This window comes from Pelophylax lessonae, assembly GCF_965119305.1.
Source record: "Pelophylax lessonae genome assembly, chromosome: 1".
Taxonomy (NCBI): Eukaryota; Metazoa; Chordata; class Amphibia; order Anura; family Ranidae; genus Pelophylax; species Pelophylax lessonae.
The window spans coordinates 164,500,224-164,522,839 of NC_138768.1; the positions used below are offsets into that span (position 1 = coordinate 164,500,224).

General features: G+C 41.1%; 1 protein-coding gene across 1 annotated transcript in view; it reads left to right on the forward strand.

The window, feature by feature from the left end:
• LNPEP (leucyl and cystinyl aminopeptidase) overlaps positions 1-22,616 on the forward strand; it is a 149,542-nt gene that overhangs the window by 60,230 nt on the left and 66,696 nt on the right. Inside the window, exons 7-8 of the mRNA XM_082258796.1 lie at positions 13,278-13,409; positions 17,486-17,617. Coding sequence (XP_082114922.1) covers positions 13,278-13,409; positions 17,486-17,617 — 264 coding nt within the window. The remainder of the gene's footprint in view (positions 1-13,277; positions 13,410-17,485; positions 17,618-22,616) is intronic.

Here is a 22,616-nt window from a genome sequence, read left to right on the forward strand (position 1 = left end):
ACTAGTAATAAAAATTACATAAATCTTTCCCGTAGTTAGTAGACGCAATAACTTTTGCGCAAACCAATCAAAATACGCTTATTGCGAAAAAAAAAAAAAAAAAGCTGTAGCAGAAAACATTGGTCTAAAATGTTAACAAATTTTTACATTTTTTTTTTTTTTTTTTGAGAATATCATATACCAGAATGTGAAATTTTTTTTTTTTTTTTTCAAAATTGTCGCTCTTTTTTTGTTTATAGCGCAAAAAATAATCGCAAAGGTGATCAAATACCACCAAAAGTAAACTCTGTGGGGGGGAAAAAAAGGACGTCGATTTTATTTGGGTACATCGTCCAACAATTGTCCGTGAAAGTAACGCAGTGCCGAATCGCAAAATAGGGCCTGGTCATTAAGGGGGGAAATCTTCCGGGCTTAAAGTGGTTAAGGTTAAAAAAAAATAAAATAAGAGGGTTTAATACCACTTTAACTGTGTTGGTCTGTTTGGCCTTTGATTGCTAAAACTTGTAAAATTTTAACCTGGATTTCAGTGCTGGAAATCATTTCCTGACTGCATCAGTTACAGAATTATGTACGTATGTGTTACCATAACAAGCTATCGAGACGGTACCCTATAAAGTGCCAGCTGAAGCCCAGGTCCCACTGTTATGCAAATACTGAATCCTGCTTGGAGGTTAAAGTAGACATTTAGCCCAAAACTAACTACAGTGAGGTGGGGGGAAAGCATTTGATCCCCTGCTGATTTTGTACGTTTGCCCACTGACAAAGAAATGATTAGTCTATAACTTTAATGGTAGGTTTATTTTACCAGTGACAGACAGAATAACAACAAAAATATCCAAAAAAACGCATTTTAAAAAAGTTATAAATTGATTTGCATTTTAATGAGTGAAATAAGCATTTGACCCCTTCACAAAACATGACTTAATACTTGGTGACAAAACCCTTGCTGGCAATCAGAGGGCAGATGTTTCTTGTAGATGGCCAGCAGGTTTGCACACATCTCAGGAGGGATTTTGTCTGACTCCTCTTTGCAGATCCTCTCCAAGTCTTTAAGGTTTTGAGGCTGACGTTTGGTAATTCGAATCTTCATCTCCCTCCACATGTTTTCTATGGGATTAGGGTCTGGAGACTGGCCTAGGCCACTCCAGGACCTTAATGTGCTTCTTCTTGAGCCACTCCTTTGTTGCCTTGGCCCTGTGTTTTGGGTCAATTTCATACGACTCGTTTTTAATGCCCTGGCTGAGGGAAGGAGGTTCTCAACCAAGATTTGATGGTACATGGCCCCATTCATTGTCCCTTTTTGATGCAGTGAATTTGTCCTGTCCCCTTAGCAGAAAAAAACGAAAAGCATAAGGTTTCTTCCTCCATGTTTGACGGTGGGGGATGGTGTTCTTGAGGGTAATGGGCAGCATTCCTCCTCCTCCTCCAATCACAGTGAGTCGAGTTGATGCCAAAAAGCTTGATTTTTTTTTTTTTTTTGTCTCATCTGACCACAACACTTTCTCCCAGTTCTCCTCTAAATCATTCAGATGTTCATACGCAAACTTCGAATGGGCCTGTACATGTGCTTTCTTGAGCAGGGGAACCTTGCGAGCACTACAGGATTTCAGTCCTTTATGGCATAGTGTGTTACCAATTGTTTTCTTGGTGACTATGGTCCTAGCTGCCTTTAGGTCATTTACAAGATTCTCCTGTGTAGTTCTGGGCTGATTCCTCACCATTCTCATGATCATTGAAACTCCATGAGGGGAGATCTTGCATGGAGCCGCAGACTGAGGGAGGTTTGACAGTTATTTTTGTTTCTTCCACTTGTGAATAATTGCACCAACTGTTGTAACCCTCTCACCAAGCTGCCAAGCAATGGTCTTGTAGCCCATTCCAGCCTTGTGTAAGTCTACAATCTTGTCCCTGACATCCTTTGGACAGCTGTTTGGTCTTGGCTGTGGTGGAGAGATTGGAATCTGATTGATTGCTTCTGTGGACAGGTGGCTTTTATACAGGTAACAAACTGAGTATAGGAGCACTTCTTTTGAGAGTGCTCCTAATCTCAGCTTGTTACCTGTATAGACACCTGGGAGCCTGAAATCTTGCTGATTGATAGGGGATCAAATACTAATTTCACTCATTAAAATGCAAATATATTTATAACATGCATTTTGCTGGATATTTTTGTTCTTATTCTGTCTCTCACTGTTAAAATAAACCAACCATTAAAATTAAAGACTGGTCATTTCTTTTGTCGGTGGGCAAACATACAAAATCAGCAGGGGATCAAATACTTTTTTCCCCTTACTGTAACTCTAAACCTTCTTGCAGCCACATTCTAAACCTAATCTATCTAGCCCTGTAAAGAAGAAATTGCTATACTTACCTGTTCTGCAGCTGCTGCAGTGTAGTCCCACGCTGAGCTGTCAGCAGTGGCTTCTCGGTGGAGAAGTGTGCAGAAGAGGCAGCCAACAACCGAAGCCCCATAGTAACTCAATGGGTGATGTCACTTCCCAGGCATTTCCCGGTCGTTGTCGGTTCTCTCTTGCACACAGCATTTGCTGCTGGAGACCGGGCCATATCGCCTTCAGAAAAGTAAGATTTCTTCCTTACAGGGTTGGATAGATTAAGTATAGTATGTGGCTGTGAGTAGGTTTGGATTTAAGTTAGGTTATGGCTGAAATTCCACTTTACGCTGGCCATACACTAGTACATTTTTTTAACCAACCTTTTGTAGGAACATTCGTATGAAAATTATTTGGACAAACGTCATCCGATAATTAAAAATGTTGTCAATTTTAAAATTAATGTAGTTTCCTGAATGAAAAACATACGCTCAAAATGTTTCCATCCTGCTCCTTTGAAATTTCTCGTCACTGTAGTCGAAAATGACCATGAATTTGAACCCACTAACAATAAAAAAATGACCAAATGTTAAAATTCTACGGGTGTATGGCCAGCTTTATTCCCTGTCCCCTTTTACCTTCCCAATGGCTGATAAATGTGCTGGGGTGGCCTAAATAATCAAAAGCATGTCCAGAGGGAGATAACTGAAGAGCCACAGAATTACAACATTTACATGAGTGTGAAACCTGAAAATTCTAAAAAGCCCAGGCAGTTTTTTATGGTACTCATTGCTTTGCTTTAAATATTTATTTTTCCAAACATTTTTCTTGTATCATATATACAAGTAAACCGTTATAATGCTACTGCATTGATCTTTAACTGCCACAAGATGGTGCTGTTGTTAACCATATGAAATGTACTGCTGAAAAAACTGTTTTTATATAAGTTTGTTGGTGCTTCCAGTTCTTGTATACACTTTAACCACTTAAGCCCCAGCCCTATTTTGGACACTTTTTGTTTACAAGTTAAAACTAGTATTTTTTCCTAGAAAACTACTTAGAACCCCCAAACATTATATATATTTTTTTAGCAAAGACTCTGGAGAATAAAATGTAGGTCATTGCAAAATTTTTTGTCACGCAGTATTTGCGCAGCGGTCTTTAAAACGCCATTTTTTTGGAAAAAATTTGAAAAATCACATTTCACTGCATTTAAAAAATACTAAACAGTAAAGTTAGCCCATTTTTTTTTTGTATATTGTGAAAGATGATGTCACCCTGAGTAAATGGATACCCAACATGTTACGGTTTAAAATTGCGCCCCCCCGTGGGATGGCGACAAACTACGGTCAATAGAGATCTCAATCTGCGACGCTTTAAATTTATTTAACGGTTACCAGTTTAGAGTTAGAGTGTAGCTCTTTTTTTTAAATTATTGCCCACGCTTTGGCGATCGCGCCGATACCTCACATGTGGGGTTTGAACAGCGATTTCATTCGCGGCTCGACTTGCGCATACGTTTTTTTTCGTGCGCGAGCTGACGGGGGTGGCTAAATTTTTTTTTTTTCCTATTTATTTATTTTTTTTTTATAACTTTTTATTACAGTTTTTAAAAAAAATAAATAAATCTGATCACTTTTATTGCTGTCACAAGCAATGTAAACATCCCTTGTGACACCAATATGTAGTGACAGGTACACTTTATGGAGGGATCGAGGGTCTAAAAGACCCTAGACCCCTCCACTACACTTCCCTGTATGCAAAACGCCGAAAACGGCATTTTTGCATACAGCCGTTTTTCAAAACTGCCGTCTTTTGCAGCACAGTAACCCGGAAGTGACGTCATGGACGCCGCCTCTGGGTTACGTCATCGGAGACCCGATCGATGCCCCGAGCAAAGCCACGGAAGGCGGCGGTAGGGGGGGGGGACGTCCCCTCCCGCCCCCGGGTAACGATCGAGCGGCTCCGCTAAAGTCTGCTGACGTTAATTAACGTCAGTTTGCGGTAAGTGGTTAAATGGTATAGTAAAAGAAGACTAAAAGTGTTGGGAAGGTTTGCGAATAATTTGTACAAATACAAAAAAAGTTAATTTGATATAAGGGTCTACTGTGTGGGTTTTTTTTTTTTTTTTTTTTTTTTTTTTTTTTTTTTTTTTTTAAAAGCTCTTCCCCACACATTTAATGTATGTATTTCCCCCCTTTATTTATTCCAGCTGCTTTAGTAACTGTTTTGTATATAGCTATTTTGTGTGCCTTTAGTCCCCATAGGGTCCATTGACCTGAACATAGAATAAATGCTCTCTGTGTCACACTTTTATAAGTGCCAACCTCCTAATATAGGTGTTTTTGTCAGAAAATTTGAGGCTTATTGGTTAAAGAAAAACTAAGGGCAATTTTTTTTTTTTTTCCATTTTGGTTAGAGTAAGGGAGGGTTTTTTTTTTTTTTTTTGTTTTTTTCTTTCTCATTGCGTGAAGTGAAAGGAAATCCCTCCAAAATAAGGGAATCTCCGGTTGTCACCAGGATCACCAGAACTAGAGTCGAGTCGCCATTGGAAGATTTTCCTTCTATTACTGTTATATGAAAATCCCAAATTTTAAATTATTTTAGATGATAACGGTAAACGGAAAGGGTGAATCTACCTAATGGGGGCACAGACAGCTTTAAATATGGAAAGGTGTTCTAATCCCTCCCCACTCTGTTCAAAACGAATAAAAAGTTTTGCCTTTTTGTTATACTTTTATGCAGCACAAAATGTAGTAACCCATGTCAACCAATGAGATTTCATTCTTAATACAGGTTTAAGACAATATACCCATTCCAGTTAACAGAGGAATAAAGTTTTTTTTGTACGTCTTTGCATGCAGGTCACTGTCCCTTTACGACTACATTAATACAACCAAGTACTGCTGTAGTGGCATTGCCTTTGTTACCTTCATAACTATACAAAAACTGCAGTGCTGAAAATCCCAGTACTATTCCTGTATGGTCCTGTTTTCTTCTTACCACAGGGAACAATGTGTGAAAAATGCGGATGCCATTGCTGAATTTTGGAAAATGCTAGTTGCCTGTCTGTAAACGTCAACGAATAGCTTCATTGCTTATTGGAGTTGGTTTACCAAGGCTGATGAGTGCAAAATCTGAATAATCTCTTCATAGAAATCAATCAGCTTCCAGGTTATATGTATCAAAGATTAATTGAACAAACTAAAGTTAGAAGCTGATTGGCTGCCATGCACAACTGCACCAGATTTTGCGCACTCCAGTTGTAGTAGATCAACCCTGTTGTGTCATTAACTAGAAACAAGCATTCAGATCAGGCATTTTGACTTCTCCTATGATTTTGTTAGTTACGTTCTATGTCTTGGTTAGTGACCCAGAAGATATTAAGACAAAAGACAGCCAACAATTGTCATTTTCAGACTAAGGTCCGCAATGCGAACCTTCTGTGTTTCTGTCAGTTCAGGTGTATGTTATGATGAATTATATCACAGGAGCTTGTATTGTTCAGGTTTTGCCCCATTACATACTATCTATTTGTATGTATAACCAAAATGTTTGTTTTAGATGTGTGGAAGGATGAGGACCCTGTCAGGTTTTCATTTCGGTCTGGTTCTCTGTTGGATTGATTCCCCCTCTCTATTCATACTGGTAACCATTATCACTAAGACAAAAATTAATGAGAGTTTCAACATTTTTAGCATTGTCAGGGAGGCCGTACAGTTACCATACGATTTAGTGCAAGAGGGTTAAAGGGGCTCTGGTCATGAGAGCTTACAATCTAAAATACTAAACAATAACAGTAGTCTCCTGCAGGAGAATGACAGACAGACCAACCAGCCAATATAACTAGCTATACAGTACATCTCTCCTGTACCATTATCATGCTACATTCAGAGCTAATGTGACAGTTTACAGACTAGTATTACTATAATTATACAAGATTTACATAGTGCCAACAGTTTACAAAATGTAAACCCCCCCCCCCCCCCCAAATTATACAAAAGTTACTATATCTACAACTTATACCGAATCCCCACGGTCTGTGGAAGGTCCAAGCCGCTCTGAGGACCTCCGGCTTGCCTTCCGATTTCCAGAAGCCGCAACTACAGACGAGGAAACGGGGGCAGCGAGTACCTTTAGCCGCAGCACTTGACCTTCCACAAACCCTGGGGATTTGGTTCCATTAATAGAGACTGACCTACACGCATCTAAAAGGGCAGGGTAAGAAGATTTAAAGGCCGCATCAGCCATGAGACTTATGAACTGTTGATCTTATACCCAACCCTGACCCCCACAGTGTGGCCTTACTGACAGTGACTGCATGGACTTCCACACTCTACCTTACTGTCCAGGTGCTGCCCCGACCTGTACATAGCATTTCCTAGGAATACTTCCCCCAAGTGAGGCATTTCATTGTGGGTGACAGCTTCTTCACCAGCTCCTTGAGGACTTTATTGGGAGACTGGATCACTTGTGTCTACTCACCTTAAGGCCCCTTTCACACAGGCGGACCGTTCAGATCCGCCTGTCCGTTTTTTCAGGCGGATCTGAACGAATGCCCCATGTTTCTCTATGGGGCATCGGATGTCAGCGGAGACATGTCCGCTGACATCCGACCCGTCAAATCTGGATGGATGGAAACCCTATTTTCCATCAGTCGATGGGATCGGATGAGAACGGACCATCTGTTCCCCCATAGAGAACAGCGGGGACCTGACAGCTGTGTCTGCGCACACAGCGCGGAGACACAGCTGCCATCCGCATGCTTAGCGGGGGATCGGCGGATCTATCCCCCGCTGAGAAAAACAGAGTGCGCCGACGGACTCCTATGTGTGAAAGGGGCCTTATGCTACAGATCATGCTGTGAGCTTCCAAACTGTACATATACATTGTGAATAATCCCATCATTTAACAATGACCTCAGCTTGTCTATGACCTCAGCTTGTCTATGACCTAAGGACTTCAGATAGCTATGTACTTCAACTTTGGTGGCTTAATAAGTGATGGACAGCTTCCTTATCTTTGATTTTGCTTTTTAGCCACATGACCAAACTCTCCTGTTTAAAGGAGTATAAATTCAGCACCCATCCATGTTTCTGATTAGGACTTTTTACCCGGAGATCTGATATATCTATGCCAGAGCAGCAATTTGGCTTTGAACTTCCTCTTTCCTCCTTTTTAGGGTTTATTCCAGCATCACCTGTTTCCCGCTGAATTGTGATATTTTATCTTTCATTGCACTTTACTACATGAGGTTCCTAAAGATGTAGTTCTTTGATGGTTCACTAGTCTGGTTGCGTGGGGCCCTTTTTATGTGCGGTATTATGTGTGACTGTGTTTATTTGTGTATACACTGAGTATCACAGGGGGTCCCCCCCCCCCTTTTTTTTTGTGTCCGCTGTAGTTTTTAGTGGCTGGAATTGGTTTACCAGCCTGAGTTTTTAATAAGGGGGTTTTTGTACTGATTCCGGTGTTGAGCTTTACTTGCAACTTTCTTTTAGGGGTTTCCACCTGTGTGGTACCCCGACCCTTTTTGTTTTAGTATCCACCCCAGTTGCTGAAGCTCCAGGTCTCAATAGACCATACAGTAATTACATTACCAAGAAGTACCACTTCCAACTCGATTGGATTATAATATAGTTTGTATGATCCCAGGAAACTGTTTTTTCATTATTTTTCAAACTGTGTATGGTCATGTGCATTGGGATAGATTACCTTACAGATGGCTGAAAAGATTGTGTCAGTGGAAACTTATCTGAGAGGCAGACATTGCTCCTTGCCCCTAAGCAACCTCTGGAAGAACCACAGGTTCCATGGAACCCTGGTTGAGAAACCCTGTTCTAGTGGGAAAAGCAAAGGATACAGAAGGTATTAACTGTGGAGGGGATAGGTTGATGGCTAAAAAATAAATAAATAATAATTTGTTAGGTAGAGATAGGATAGTCATCCCTGAATAGGTGAGTTTTCAGAGATTGCCCAAAGGTGGACGGAGTCGAAGATTGAGGTAGGGAGTTCCAAAGCATGGGAGAGGCTTTAGGCTCACCTGGAGGCGACAAGGGACCTGGAGAATAGGAGATCTTGGAAGGAGCGAAGAAGATGGCTTGGGTAATATTCAGAGGTGAGGTTGTTGATGTAGCTTAGGGCAGAGTTTTGAATGGCTTTGTACGATGTTAGTATTTTTAATTTTATACATTGGGTGTTTGGAAGCCAGTGGAGGGATTGGCAAAGAGGAGCACCTTAGTGGTTGGTAATAAAAACAAAAAGCAGAGCGCCTCTAAGTGTTATCAGTTTAATTAAAAGGGTAAGGCAGGTACAGGAAAACTGCTCACATTTAAAACAGTATAAAATAGCTCATCAGTTAGGTGGTCTGCAGGAACACAGGGGTCCACGGCTGGATTTTTGTGGCTCCAAGAGGTGGTGCAGGGGATGGTGAAGGAGGGAGATGTCTGGAGGGCAAAGAGACTAGATAGTAGGATGGCCGGGGGCTTCAGGAAGGTGTTCTGTTCTGGTCTCTTGGCCCTCCAGACATCTCCCTCCTTCACCATCCCCTGCACCACCTCTTGGAGCCACAAACATCCAGCTGTGGACCCCCTGTGTTCCTGCAGACCACATAACAGATGAGCTATTTTATACTGTTTTAAATTTGAGCAGTTTTCCTGTACCTGCCTTACCCTTTAATCAAACTGATAACCCTTAGAGGCGCTCTGCTTTTTGTTTTTATTTCCACTTTCAGAGCTGACTTCTCTCTGCAGCTGAGCTGGCCCTGAGTGTCCTCTATTTCAGCCATCAACTACACCAGACTAATGACTATACATGAACTGCATACCCCTTGATGCTATATAGGTATGTGTGATGCGCCAACTCTTATCCTGCTTAGTGGATGAGTTTGGCAGAAGTATTTGTGATGGTCCAAAGGGGGATCACTTGTGTAGAGGTAGGGCAATGAACTAAATCATAAACCTCTTTGATTAACTGTCATGCCATACTTTAATAACCAACCTGGCAAAGGGTCTTTATAAATCTATCAATGCAGGCCTCTTTCATCAAACAGCATGTCACTCTTCTGTAATTCCCTTCATAAGTATTAATGATGTTACTAACGAAGCAAATGCATACAAAGACAGGCGCAAATTATATCTCACAGCAGCAAATAATTACACTAATGTGATCGCACAAACAAAAAATGATTCTCAGCTGCAGTGCATCTCCCGTTTCAGAAGTCATTGACTATTGAGAGGCACATACACATCTAAGATGCTCTTTCAGTTAATTAGTATGAAAAATAACCGTACACCACAGTTTTCACCACTTCAAAAGCCTTCTTTGTTATTAATAATTCATTCTCATGGTATACGATTAATTTGTAGTCTTTTTATACGCCACTCATATTTATTCCAGACTCCGTGTCTTTGGAGAGAGAGAGAGGAGGGGATGAAAGCTCTTCACTGCCATCAAAGAGACACTTTTAAACAGTCAGCAAGATTTGAATGTATTGCAGCCACTTCTGATGGGACTTGTTATAGCAGCTTACTTGGGTTTCTAGTGTTTTATTCCCTGTTCAGCATTATAATATGGTGAATTATGCTTCATTTTACTGCAATGTGCCAAACGCGTATTTGATTAGTAGCTGCATTTATACACATCTTGTTTCATGTCTTTTTATTAAAGTGAGAACCATCCTTCTATAGCAGGGATCCTCAAACTACGGCCCTCCAGCTGTTGTAGAACTACACATCCCATGAGGCATTGTAAAACTCTGACATTCACAGACATGACAAGGCATGATGGGAATTGTAGTTCCTGAACAACTGGAGGGCCATAGTTTGAGGACCCCTGTTCTATAGCAATAAATTATAGGAGGGTGCCTGGTACACACTTTAATTCTTTTTTTAGTTTAACCCAGTGGGAGGAGCGTGCTGTACTAACTATGTAATGTTAGTACAGCAATCTCCCACTCCAGAACACCGTGATCAGCGCTCACAACCATTGGCAGCAAGCGCGGATCAGATGCTGATTGGCTTCTGTTTTTCCAGAATGCCCATTTGACAAAAGCTGGACGTTCGGCCGGCTTTTGTTAGACAGTCTGCTGTACACACGGGCTGAATGTCACCTGGCTCTCGTTGCCCTGACCGTCCGATAATCGGCCCGCGTGTACCAGGCTTTAGGTATAATAGACAGCAATTAGAGCAGCTTACAATTTATGTGACTTTATTTCATCAAGTGCTTTCATCAGGTTACATTGTGTGCCATCCACATTTAACAAAGAACCAGCTTATAAGGGGTTTATTTACTAAAAGCAAATAGGCTGTTCACTTTGCAGGGAAAGTTGGACTTTGCAAAGGAATTTGCCCCAGAGTTTAATGAATGCGGTGAAACTCTGTAGACTTGCATTATCCAAGCATGTGCCAGAAAAAAATGGCATTTTTTTTTTTTTTTTTGATTGGACACAGCGGGAGCCAGTCAGACCTGATGTCCACCGGGACCCGCTGATCGTTCCCGAGAGGCAGAACGGCGGTCTGCCTATGTAAACAAGGCAGATTGCCTTTCTGTGACAAGGGAAGATAGAGATCCTGTGTTTCTGCTAAGCAGGAACACGGATCTGTCTAACCACTGTTAAAGCATCCCCATTCAGAAAGCACTCCCTAAGGGACACATTTAACCCTTTGATCGCCCCTGATGTTAACCCCTTCCCTGCCAGTGTCATTAGTACTGTAACAGTGCAAATTTGTAGGCACTGATCACTGTATTGGTGTCACTGGTCCCCAAAAAAGTGTCACTTAGTGTCTGATTTGTCCTCTGCAAAATCGCAGTCCTGCTACAAGTCGCAAATCGCCGCCATTACTAGTAAAGAAATAAATAAAAATTCCATAAAAATATCCCATAGTTTGTAGACACTTGCACAAACCAATCAATATACACTTTATGGGATATATATATATTTTTTTTACAAAAACCTGTAGCAGAATACAGATTGGCCTAAATTGATGAAGAACTTTTATTTTTAATTTTTTTAATTTATTTTTTTTATTGGATGTGTTTTTTAGGAAAAAGTAAAAATATTGGAGATCCAAAAAATGGCCTGGTCATGAAGGGGGGGATAAACCTTCTGTGGCTGAAGTGATTAAAGTGATACAACTTCCTGTTAGAGGGCTATTTTCATATTCTGGGGTCCCACTGTATGTAGGCATATAGCCGTCCTTTCTTGCTCGCTCCAGAGATGGACTATGGGATTTGTAATGTGCATAGAGCAGGGCACATGACTGCAACTAATATACACCGCTCATTCAAACAAACAGAAGCAAGCAGGAAAAGAGTTTCGGGCGCTCACGCAGGACTTTAGAAGGAGGCTTTGTAATCGTAATGGATGGTTAATTAACCATTAAACCACGAATGTGTATGGATTATTTTTGGAGAATTTAAAGGGAAACGATTTTGATTATGGGTCAGTTTAAAAACTGTTGCACCACACTCCTAAACAGTGTTGTCAGCCCTGTCCAGTCATTGTCTTCTGGGCTATAGAACACCTCCCTACCCTACTTTAATATTAAAGAGGCTACTGCAGTCCAGCAGGGGAGAAATAGTCAAGGCTGACAACACTGTTTGTAATTTAAGTGCAGCAGGCAAAACATGGGAAATATGTATTTTATGGCAAAGATGTACTGAATTTATTTATTTTTTTTTTGGCCCCCAGACATATAGTACACTTTTAGTGCCGGCGCACACTATTGCGATGACAGACATTGCACGTGAGTCGGAGTGCACTGCTCCTAAAATCACATGCGATGTCTGTGCGGTGCAAATTCAGCTATACAGTTTGTATGGCTGAATTCGTACCGCAATCGCAGTGAACTCGTACAGGACCCTTTTTTTGGTCCGCAGCAGAATCAGACCCCATGATGGTTCACACCAGTGCGATCCGATTCCTGTGCGAACTGTCAGATCGCACTGCGATATGCGATCTGATCTAGGGGTGTTGTTAACTTTGAATTGACACCCCCCAGCGTATCGCATGTGGCAGTGTGAACTGCCTGTGCTGCGGTTGCGATGCGGGAACACGCAGTAGATTTGCAGTGTTCCCGCATCGCAATAGTGTGAACCGATACTTAATGGCTTCTTTAAAATCAATAGCTACATGCTTAAAGTTTAACTAAAGGGTGGATGAGCTTGCGTCCCCCTCCTTGACAATTGTGTTCAGTTGGCTGTACCTGCTGCTTGTTTAATTGTTTGGTTTACCAATTACCGGTTAATATTTGATGTAAACTACCTTATGCGATTCTAAACCTAACATATGCTTTATATTTGTTGTGACATAATTGTATTGTGTACCATCCTTGTTTTTTATCCCTCTTCTTAATCAAGAAAAAATGATTGAACATAAAGTATGACAAAAGGCAAAACTTTCTTTAATTTTTGAATAGAGTGGGGAGGGATTAGAACACTTGCCAGTTTTTATTGCTGTCTGTGCCCCCATTAGGGAGATTCACCCTCTCTATTTGTCCTGTTTACTTATAGCCTTGAAAGGGAAAGTAAAAGAAGATGCCAAATTTTGGGTTGTCCCCAGAAAAGTAATAGAGGGGAAATCTTCCAATGGGGACACTGGTTCTGATGGCTTGGGGGTCCCTAAGGGGATCCTTTAATTTGCAGAGATTTCCTCTCACTTGTTGTTTTGGCTATGGTGCAGGAAGTGAGGGGAAATCTCTCCAATGGGACACAAACGGCAAGTAATAGAGTGATGTCATTTTAGCATTACGCGAAACCCAGTGCAATACCAAATCATAAAAAGTAAATCTTTCATGCTTTATAGGGCAAAGTGTTTGTGACTATTGCTGCAACTGGCACTGGAGGGAATTGCAGTTCATTTTAAATGCCACTTCATTTTAAATTACGCTTATCTGTGGTTTTCTGTAAAATACAATAAGTGTCATTTTTTTCCCCCTCTGAAATTAGGACAATAACTTCTTAACAGCCCGTTGTGAAGCCATGGAAAAGGATTCTTTACAAACATCTCATCCTATATCTACTGATGTACAGTCTCCAGAGCAAATTGAGGAAATATTTGATGACCTTTCTTACATTAAGGTAATGTTTTGTAGTAATTTTATATTATGTATTTATTTTTTGTAATAATTTTATGTATTTTTTTTTTTTTAATAATCTGTCTCTTTATTGAATATTTAAAGATGACATAACTTAACCGAAGCAAGTAATTGCAATAGGAACAGTATGTAAAGCAAGAGGAGTAAATATATTATACATACAGGCTAATGAGGTTCAGGTTTGTATAATGGGCATCATACTTTAAAGCGGAGGTCCACCCTGAAAAAAAAATTTTCACCGTCCGCTTGCTTTAATTTACCTGAAAAAGAATTGGATAATTAAATTTTTTTTTTGTTTCACTTACCTTCTTTTTAATGAAAATATACTTGCCTTCCTTTCTCTTCCTCCCTCTGCGGCTGCAGCCCGTGCCGTCACTTCCTCCTTGCATTGACTCCCAGGAGATGAACGTCATCGCTCCCAGGAGTCAATGCGCCTGCACCGGCCCCGCTCGTCCCTTCAGGTGCAGGCGCATCATTCCCTGCTAAACAGCTTCTGGGCATGCTTAGAAGCTGCGCAGGGATGACGAGCCTGCGCTGGAAGTGACGAGCAGGGCATTCTGGGACTCCGACGTCACCGTAGAGGACACCAAAGAGGAAGCTCCAGCTGCCCACACCGGAGATGGCAGCGCTGGACAAGACCTTTTCAAGGTAAGTATTTCTTCAAAAAGGTAAGTGAAACAGGGGACAGTTCAGAGGCTATCGTTGCTTAAATGCACTAGCCCTGACTGTCCCGGGGGTATTTTTAGTTAAAACATTTTTTCTAGGGTGGAACTCCGCTTTAAAGAAAGAGTAGGCTATGTTACAGATAAGGTACTACTGTCGTTGCAGCCCCCGTGGGCTCTTTTGGTACAATAACATTGTGTTTAGTAGTACCTGGAATCTTCTAAGAATACGTGCTATCAAGTTAGGTAGGCAGAAAGATCAATACCTCATGGAATGCCTTAAAATGAGTCCAGGTGATTGATCTATAATCTTGCAGCCAGGGGTCCAATGCCTCCAAAAGGTGGTTTCTTTATAATGTACTTTAGCAATTCATTTTTTTTAATACTCTCATGTGCAGACATATTTAGTTTCCCTGCAGATGGCAGCAATGCACAAGGATAATAGAAATTTCTATTGCCAATATATTTTTCTATCCTCATTTATTGCAGATAGCTGATATATACAGGGACCCTTTGTTCCAAATATAGCAGTGCTTGTTGAGCTGACCAGTTGCATCAAAGTGCTCCTTTATCTATCCAGACTTAAACTGACTACAAATGTTAAACATGCATATTTATATGAAATATATACATTATATTCTGTGATCATTTTTCACAGATGGAGAGGGAAGAAAAGAACATGCTGATAAAAAAAAAAAAACACTTTAGATCAAACCTCTAAAAGATGTTTCCCCTGTACAATGTGACCTAAAACATGCACACATAAATAGGAGTACTTCTATTACCCAAAATGTAAGTGTGCCAAGCACCTGCTACTGTTCATATTGGGGAATCAATAGTGGTCATTGACCTCCCCCATTTTCCTGGTAAAATCTAAAGATGTCTACAGACTGTTCAGGCAATGGTCACCTGACCACTTTCAAATCTTGGCTTGTGTGCTGGTTTCCAGGCAATTCATTGTGCTGCTTTTTAGTTAGCTGATATGAGATAATTTTATTAACCTAGTATTATGCACTATGTTAAACAGTAGTGGTAAACAAGTGTATTATAAAAGGATGTCTGAATGTTGAAAGACAAAAAAAGGTTTTGGTATTTACTATGTTTTGGTAATTTTCCAGTATATGGGGATCTTAAAGTTGGTTTTAAAGCAGAGCGCTTTTTTTTTCCTTTATTGTATGTACTGCATTAGGGTAAAAAAGCTTCAGTGTGCTACGCCCCTCTCCAGTCCCTCTTTATACTTGAGCCGATGTCAATCCAGCGATGTGCACAAGAGCAGCGTCTCTCTCTCTCTCTCTCTCTCTCTCTTTCTTTCCTTTTTAGTCAGAGAGTCGGGAGCCATTGGCTCAGGCTGCTGTCATTCACAACGAGGGAGGAGAGAGAGGGGAGCACACAGAGCCAGCTCAGCTAGACACAGTCGGTTCAGGAGCTAGCACAGCGCTTACTATGGGGGCTCTCAGCATGGGGTAGGAGCAAACAGCACCAGCGGGGGACCTCTGAAGAGGAGGATCGGGACTGCTCTGTGCAAAACCATTGCACAGAGCAAGTAAGTAAAACATGTTTTAGATTTAAAAAAAATAAAATGCAAAACTTTATAACCTCTTCAAGGCGGGCATGCATGGATCAAAATTCAGCTGGTTCAGCAGGGACCAGCCAAAATTCCATCCATATATAGGCAGGCTGGTTGTACAGAAGTCAATATACTACTGTATACCAGCCTGTTGTGCTTTCCCATATGATCAGCACCTCCGGTTATAACTGGCAACACTGATCAGTGTGTTTTGATAGCAGGGAAGTTTACCCTCCGTCAGAGCAGCTCAGCAGGAGCAATTCCCATAGCCACCTTGAATAGATGGGTGGAGAAAATGGATCTCCGCTGGTTTAATGAAAAAAAGAAATGTATGGCTAGCTTTAAAGTATATTGAGGGCAACATTTTTTTGTTTTTCACTTTGTGGTAGAGCAGGGAAATGTTAACACACCTACCAGTTTATTCTTTTGTGTGTTTGTACCCATGAGAGATTTAACATCTTGACCTAGAGTCACAACAGAATAGAGCGTCTTACAGTTGTCACCAAAACAGGTGTCTCCAAAAAAACAACATTAAAAAAGGTGTTGATTACCCATCATATTCTGCCCTGCTGGCAATGGTAAGTAGGAAATATAGAGACCGAGAATCTCCCCAGCTGGGACACTGAGATAAAATTTGTTGCTAACCTTCCCCACTTCATCCAGAACTAAAATAACTTCAGGTCTGCTTTAAAAATTAACTTTGTAGCTTCATTATCCTGTCGTCACCTAATGATATATTGTGCAATGCCTGGGAGGACAACATACGGACGTCCTTTTTGCATCAGATGAGGAACGGACCCCCCCTAGGCGGTCAATGGGAAGTCTGTAATTATTTCACCCCTTTTGAGGCATTTAGTGAATTCTTACCCATATGTTATGATTATACAGTATCTAGATATCCTGTGGTGTCAGGACATCCGCTCCTTTTGTGGAGGACCTCCGTGGGGCGTTCTGGGACCCCTGTGGCTTTGAGCCCTTGCTGGTTCCTCCACCCAGGCAGAGGCAAATTCTCATACTTCTTTTAAATACCAATGCAGCCCTATATTACCTTGTTAATAATATAAAAGTATATTGGCGCAAGACTGGAAGTACTGGTGGGCACAAATGGTTCTGATTACAATCTGTGCGTTAAAAACAGTCTAAAGAAAGTCCATAAATAAGCAGAAGTCTATATATGGGCTCACTTGAAAGGCAGCTCTGTGTGCAAGCAAGAAGTGACTTAGAGATAGCTAAGGCAAAAACACAAGTGCCATACTAAGTGCAGCATATATGGGGTTTATTGGAGATCACATGAATGTTACTCACAAAGGTTAAAACATCAAAGGCATGTAGTTGGCACTGTAAATTCATCCCTGTGAGTGGAGCGATAGGTCAGAATGGCCTCTTGCGGCTGTGACTCATGGGGACGCTGCTGGTGGATGCCGGCGCTTCCTTGGGCTGTGAAACGCACGGGTGACTCATCCTGACTTCACTTCTGGGATGTGATGGGATGTCATGAGCCCCCCCCCCCCCCCCCCCAAAGGTGCCAAAGCTTTATTATCCTGTCCTCACCCAATGATATAATGTGTCAGTACACACCTCTTTCACAGCATGCCCAGTCTGCTAGGTTCACTGCCTCTTTGGTGACACCAGTCATAGAAATAAATGCTCTTTCTCCATGTGATAAGCAGATGCAATCAAATTCAAGCAGGCCGGATGTTAATGCTGGTTAGGGTGGTTTCTGTGATTTTGTGAATATAACTGATATTAATTACAGCCAGAAGTTTGATAAAAGACCCATTGGTGTCATTCCTAATTGTATTTTGTATTTGCATATCTCTTGTGCTTTAGGGTGCGTCTATTCTACTAATGCTTAAAGCATACCTGTCTGAGGAGAAGTTCCATGAGTGTATAATGTATTATTTAAAAGAACATCAATATGGATCGACAAAGAGTGACGGTCTGTGGGAAAGCATGAACCTGGTAAGTATTTATACTGTATACAGTATGTATATAGTGATTATTTCCTTATACATCTTATGTTTCGGCCTCATAGTCCCAGAAGTCTGTTTTTTTTTTTTTTTCTATACCAGAATTTTTTTGGCTTCTCACTTAGAAGCTTTTTGCTTTTGTATACTATGTTAGCGTGTTATACCCCTTATAAAGGCCTGATAGTGATTTAAGTTGGTAGCTATTTACCCCAAAATATAACATAAAAAAAGCTTTGGACTACAATGATACCATATAAGGGCCATTTTTACATAAAATTAAAGAGTAGGCAGGCTCAGTCAGTGTTTTCTCTTTGAGTTTAGGAAGGCCTTTTCTATTTAATTGTTACATTGGTACACAGCTGGAAAAAAAGAATCTATTTGCATAAGGCCTCTTTCACACGGAGCGGACCGTATTGCGATTTTGTCATCGAACTAGAGCCTCCACTGTAACCAGCAGTGCGAGGACAGAGAACTGCAATGTTGCCACTGTTATTACTGTTATTAAAGTAAATAAAAAATCATCAATTACAGAATCCTATACCCACATTCAGAGAAAGGCAAAAGACCCTATACAGTATGGCCCAGCTTGTTCTAGCAAGGCAAAAATAAATTCCTTCCCAATCTCTCCGAAAGCAATCAGATATTACCTAGTTCCTGGTGTTATTACTAATGAATGTTAATATCCAGTTATCTTTTGTTCATTTAGCAATGCATTCAGCACTTTTTAAAACAAATCTACTGAGCTGGCCAGAACCGGTTCTTTAAGGAGCCTATTCCACATTTTCACAGCTCTTACTGTGAAGAAGCCTTTCCATATGTGGAGGTTAAATATCTTATGATCCAGATGTAAAGATTTTGCCACCTTGTTATTTGTAATGACCTCTAAGTGAATTACTCTGCGTCACCTGCAAACACCGAAATAGTAGTTTTAATCCCAAACTCTATATCATTTCTAAACAGGTAAAAAGTAGGGGTCCCAACACAGATCCTTGGGATATACCACTAATAACCCTAGACCAGGGATCTCCAAACTTTTCAAAGGACCAGTTGACTGTCCTTCAGACCTTAGGAGGTGGCCAGTCGGGGTAGAAAATGTCCTGGGCCCAGCATCAGTGAGAATAAGCATGATCTCAGAGTTGTCAGGAGGAGGAATCGTGCCGCATTAATGGTATCAGTGGGAGAAATAGTGCCCATTGTTGGTTTTAGTGGGAGGAATAGTGCCCATTGTTGGTGTTAGCGGAAGGAATAGTGCCCATTGTTGGTGCTAGAGGGTGGAATAGTGCCCATTGTTGGTATTAGCGGGTGGAATAGTGCCCCATCATTGGTATTAGTGGGAAAAATGGCGCCCCATCATTGGTATTACTGGGAGAAGTAGTGCCCTATCATTTGTATTAGTGGAATAAATAGTGCCCCATCATTGGTATTAGTGGGAAGAATAGTGCCCCATCAGTGATACTTGTGGAAGGAATAATGCCCCATCATTAGTGTCAGTTGTAAGCATTATGCCGCACTGTTGGTATTAATGGGAGGAATAGTGCCTCATATCATTGGGTGAAAAAGTGCACCAAGGGCCTGATAAAGGCTAGCAAAGGGACCATCAGGCTGCAGTTTGGAGTCCACAGCCCTAGACCATTCAGAGTATGAATCATTATTCACTACTCTCTAATATAGTCTTTTTAGCCAGCTTTCTATCCTCTTACAAACTGACTTTTGTAACCTGTAGACTTTAAGGCTAGGTTCATATACTGGCGTATCGGATCCTGAATCATTGCAAATCGTGGGATGCCCTTGCCATTCTCGTGACTTGCAATGGCACCCCAAACGCGGCACGTTTTTGCCAAGATTGTCACCAGGCGAATTGCGGTATAATCGCGCAAACAGAATCGCGAGACGCCTGCCGCCAAAATGAATTTCTTTGTTTTGGGCGACTGACGTCCCACGATGCTGTTTGTGTGATTTTACAGCGATTCGTTGGGTGACAATTTGGCATTTGGGGTACCATTACAAGTCACAGGAATCGCACTGGTGTCCCACGATTTGCAATGATTCGGGATCGTGGGCAGAATCGTGATATTTCTGCCCGCGATCCGATACGCCAGTATGTGAAAAGCCTACATGTTCACACCTGACCTTTTTACTGTTAATATATTTGAAGAGTTTTTTGGGGTTTGTTTTTATTTTTTCGTAACCTGTCATTTATTCTGAATTTTTGCTGCCTTGATTTCCTTTTTTTCTCAAACTGTTACTTTTATTAAAAAATTGTACATGTTAAGGAATACAGAAAATTTACTTTGAACGAATCGACATTAGAATAACTTTTCGGGAATCCTTCATCCCTTTTTATAGGTACAGAGCTTTACAAGACATAGAAAAACATAGAGTAGGAGATAGTTATTGAGCATTTGCTCAATGGAGCAGACGAACATACTCAAAAATATTGATAACACTAATGGCAGTGCTAGAAAGTCAGAAAGATATTTTTACAGGTATCCCTTGTTTAAACACAAGTTTCAGGAGCCCACAGCCATCTATCCCATATCTTGTTGAATTTAGATGGGCAACCTCTATGTATATACTTAAATATTTTGTATAGCAAGGTATTATTAATCTCCAATAACCAAGCATTTAACTCGGGTTTGGGGAATATCCCCAGAAGACACGGTTTAAGGTGTGATGTTAGAGGCGAACGCACGGTGTTGTGTAAGAATTGTACAACTTGTCTCCAGAAACCTTGCATTGTTTCCATAATAAGTGGTAGAACAATCCTAGCTCACGGGAAAACATAGGGCAGAGAGCGTTTTTCGTCTCTTTTATACCTGGCTAATCTGAGAGGAGTGAGGTAGGAGTGATGAAGTATGTATAGCTGCATAAGGCGATCTGACAATTTAGGTGACACTATCTTGCAAGTGTCCATAGCTTCGTTCCATTCCTCATCCTCCAGTGCACCAACATCTCTCTCCCACCTTGGTTTAAGCTCGTAAGTTAATTTGGATGAGGAGGGAAGATGTAACATGGTGTAAAACACTGAGATCAATTTTTTGGGATCAGAACTTTTGATTACCTCCATGACAGGGATGGAGTCAAGCTGGAGAGTTATGGAGGAGAATTGAGTCGAAGAGCATGTTGGACTTGTAAAATATACTTCTAGTTTGGTAGCGTAAATTCAGCTTTCAAACTATCGAATGGTTTGAGGTATACATTTGCCAAAAGGTGAGATAGATGGTACACACCCCTGGTACTACATGTTTTTGAGTCAGGAATGGAGCAGAATTCCGGAAGCGTAGTATTATGCCATAGAGGCGTGAATTTGTGAAATTGGTGGAAGTTTAGCCTGTCGAATACAACATCCCATATAAGTCTATACTGATATAGGAGGAATTGACTATCTTCCAAAGCTTCTGCTCCCCTGATCCCACTTGTTATAGCACATAGAGAGTCTGCAGATGAATGTGACCATGTGGGGCATAAGAAGGTAAGGAATCTAGACCTGTCCGTTTTATCAATCTGAAAGAGCTGGGATGCCTGAGCTGCTAAGTAATGTATATTGAAATCTGGGAATGTCTTAGAATATAGTATTGAAACAGAATATCAAAATGGCTGCTGAAAAACACAATAGTTTCCATCACTTTTAGGCCTATTTAGATGTGTTTGTAATAAATTACACACATGTGAGGCCATTTTTCACATGGCAGGATGGCCATATTACATTTGCCAGCTTCTGCTTCTGAATAGTTCCTTGGTTGCCATTCTGATCCAATTGCTTTAATACTCCAAAAGTGATTTTTTCTTTTATTCTGCATATTGGCTGGATAACATGAATCATAGGAGAAGTATAGCCAAAGCTTTTTTGGCTATAATTCTGCTATGGATCACAGCAGTGCAGTTCGTTCTGCACTCCTGTGATTGATTTTCAGCCGACAGCGGGCTAAAGCCAGTTGTCGGCTGATGTCACAGACCCAGTCCAGGCTCTGAAAAGATCCCAACCATATGGTCCAGATCTGCCCAGAAGCCTGAACTGGCAATTGGCTGGGCCTCTCGGCAAGCCACTGAGAGCCAAGGCTAGCTGTTTCCGTCCCCTCCACAGCCCAAGGCTCCAGTGAGCGCTGGAGGGCAGAGAGCTGGTGATTGACAGTCAGCGGCTCTCTGCCGGCTGAAGACCGAGAGCTGAGCAATCAGTGGTGTTTGATTGCTCAGTTCTCAATGTTAAATGTGGCGGAGGATGGCTGCAACTGGAATTAGTGCTGCATCCATCTAGGTAAGTATGATTGTTTGTTTATTTTTTTTTCCTAATTCCATACTTCTCTTTTAGACCCCATTCAGACTAGCGCGACTTGTCAGGCGACTTGTCAGCCTGACAAGTCTCGCTCGGTCGCTCGCCATTGATTAGCACAGGACCCGTTCTAATAGGAGCGACACAAGTCGCTCCGACTTAGAAAAAGGGTCCTGTACTACTTTGGGGCGACCTGGGAGCGACTTGCATTGACTTCCATTATGTGAAGTCCCTGCAAGTCGCGAACCGCGACTTCACAGTTCGCCCCTCGAAGTCGGATCGCCTCAGTGTGAACCGGCTCTTAAGTGCAAGAGTAGCAAGGATTTTTTTTTTTTTTTACCCATTCCTGTTTAGCACTTGGTTACCCCTCGTTTTAGCTAACTGATCCCAATTAATTCCTTCCTTTTGCCTTCTGGCCTTTTATTAAGGTAATAGCAGTTAGTCTCATTCAATTGGACTTGTTCCGTTGAGGCTGTTTTGCTACTCACCCAAAAGTAGCTTCTTGAATTCAAAAGTTTTGGAACTTGTTATACATACTTTCTATAGTTGTGTTTTCTTGTATCATGCATTTTTTGTTAGAGTATAAAAAAAAATAAAGATTTATTTTGATTGGAACTAACTTTGCTATTCTTACTAGAAGCATCATTTTAGTGTCATGATAAATAGGACAAATCACAGAACTAATTTAGTACTTTGTATACAAAAAAAATATTTGCCTTAA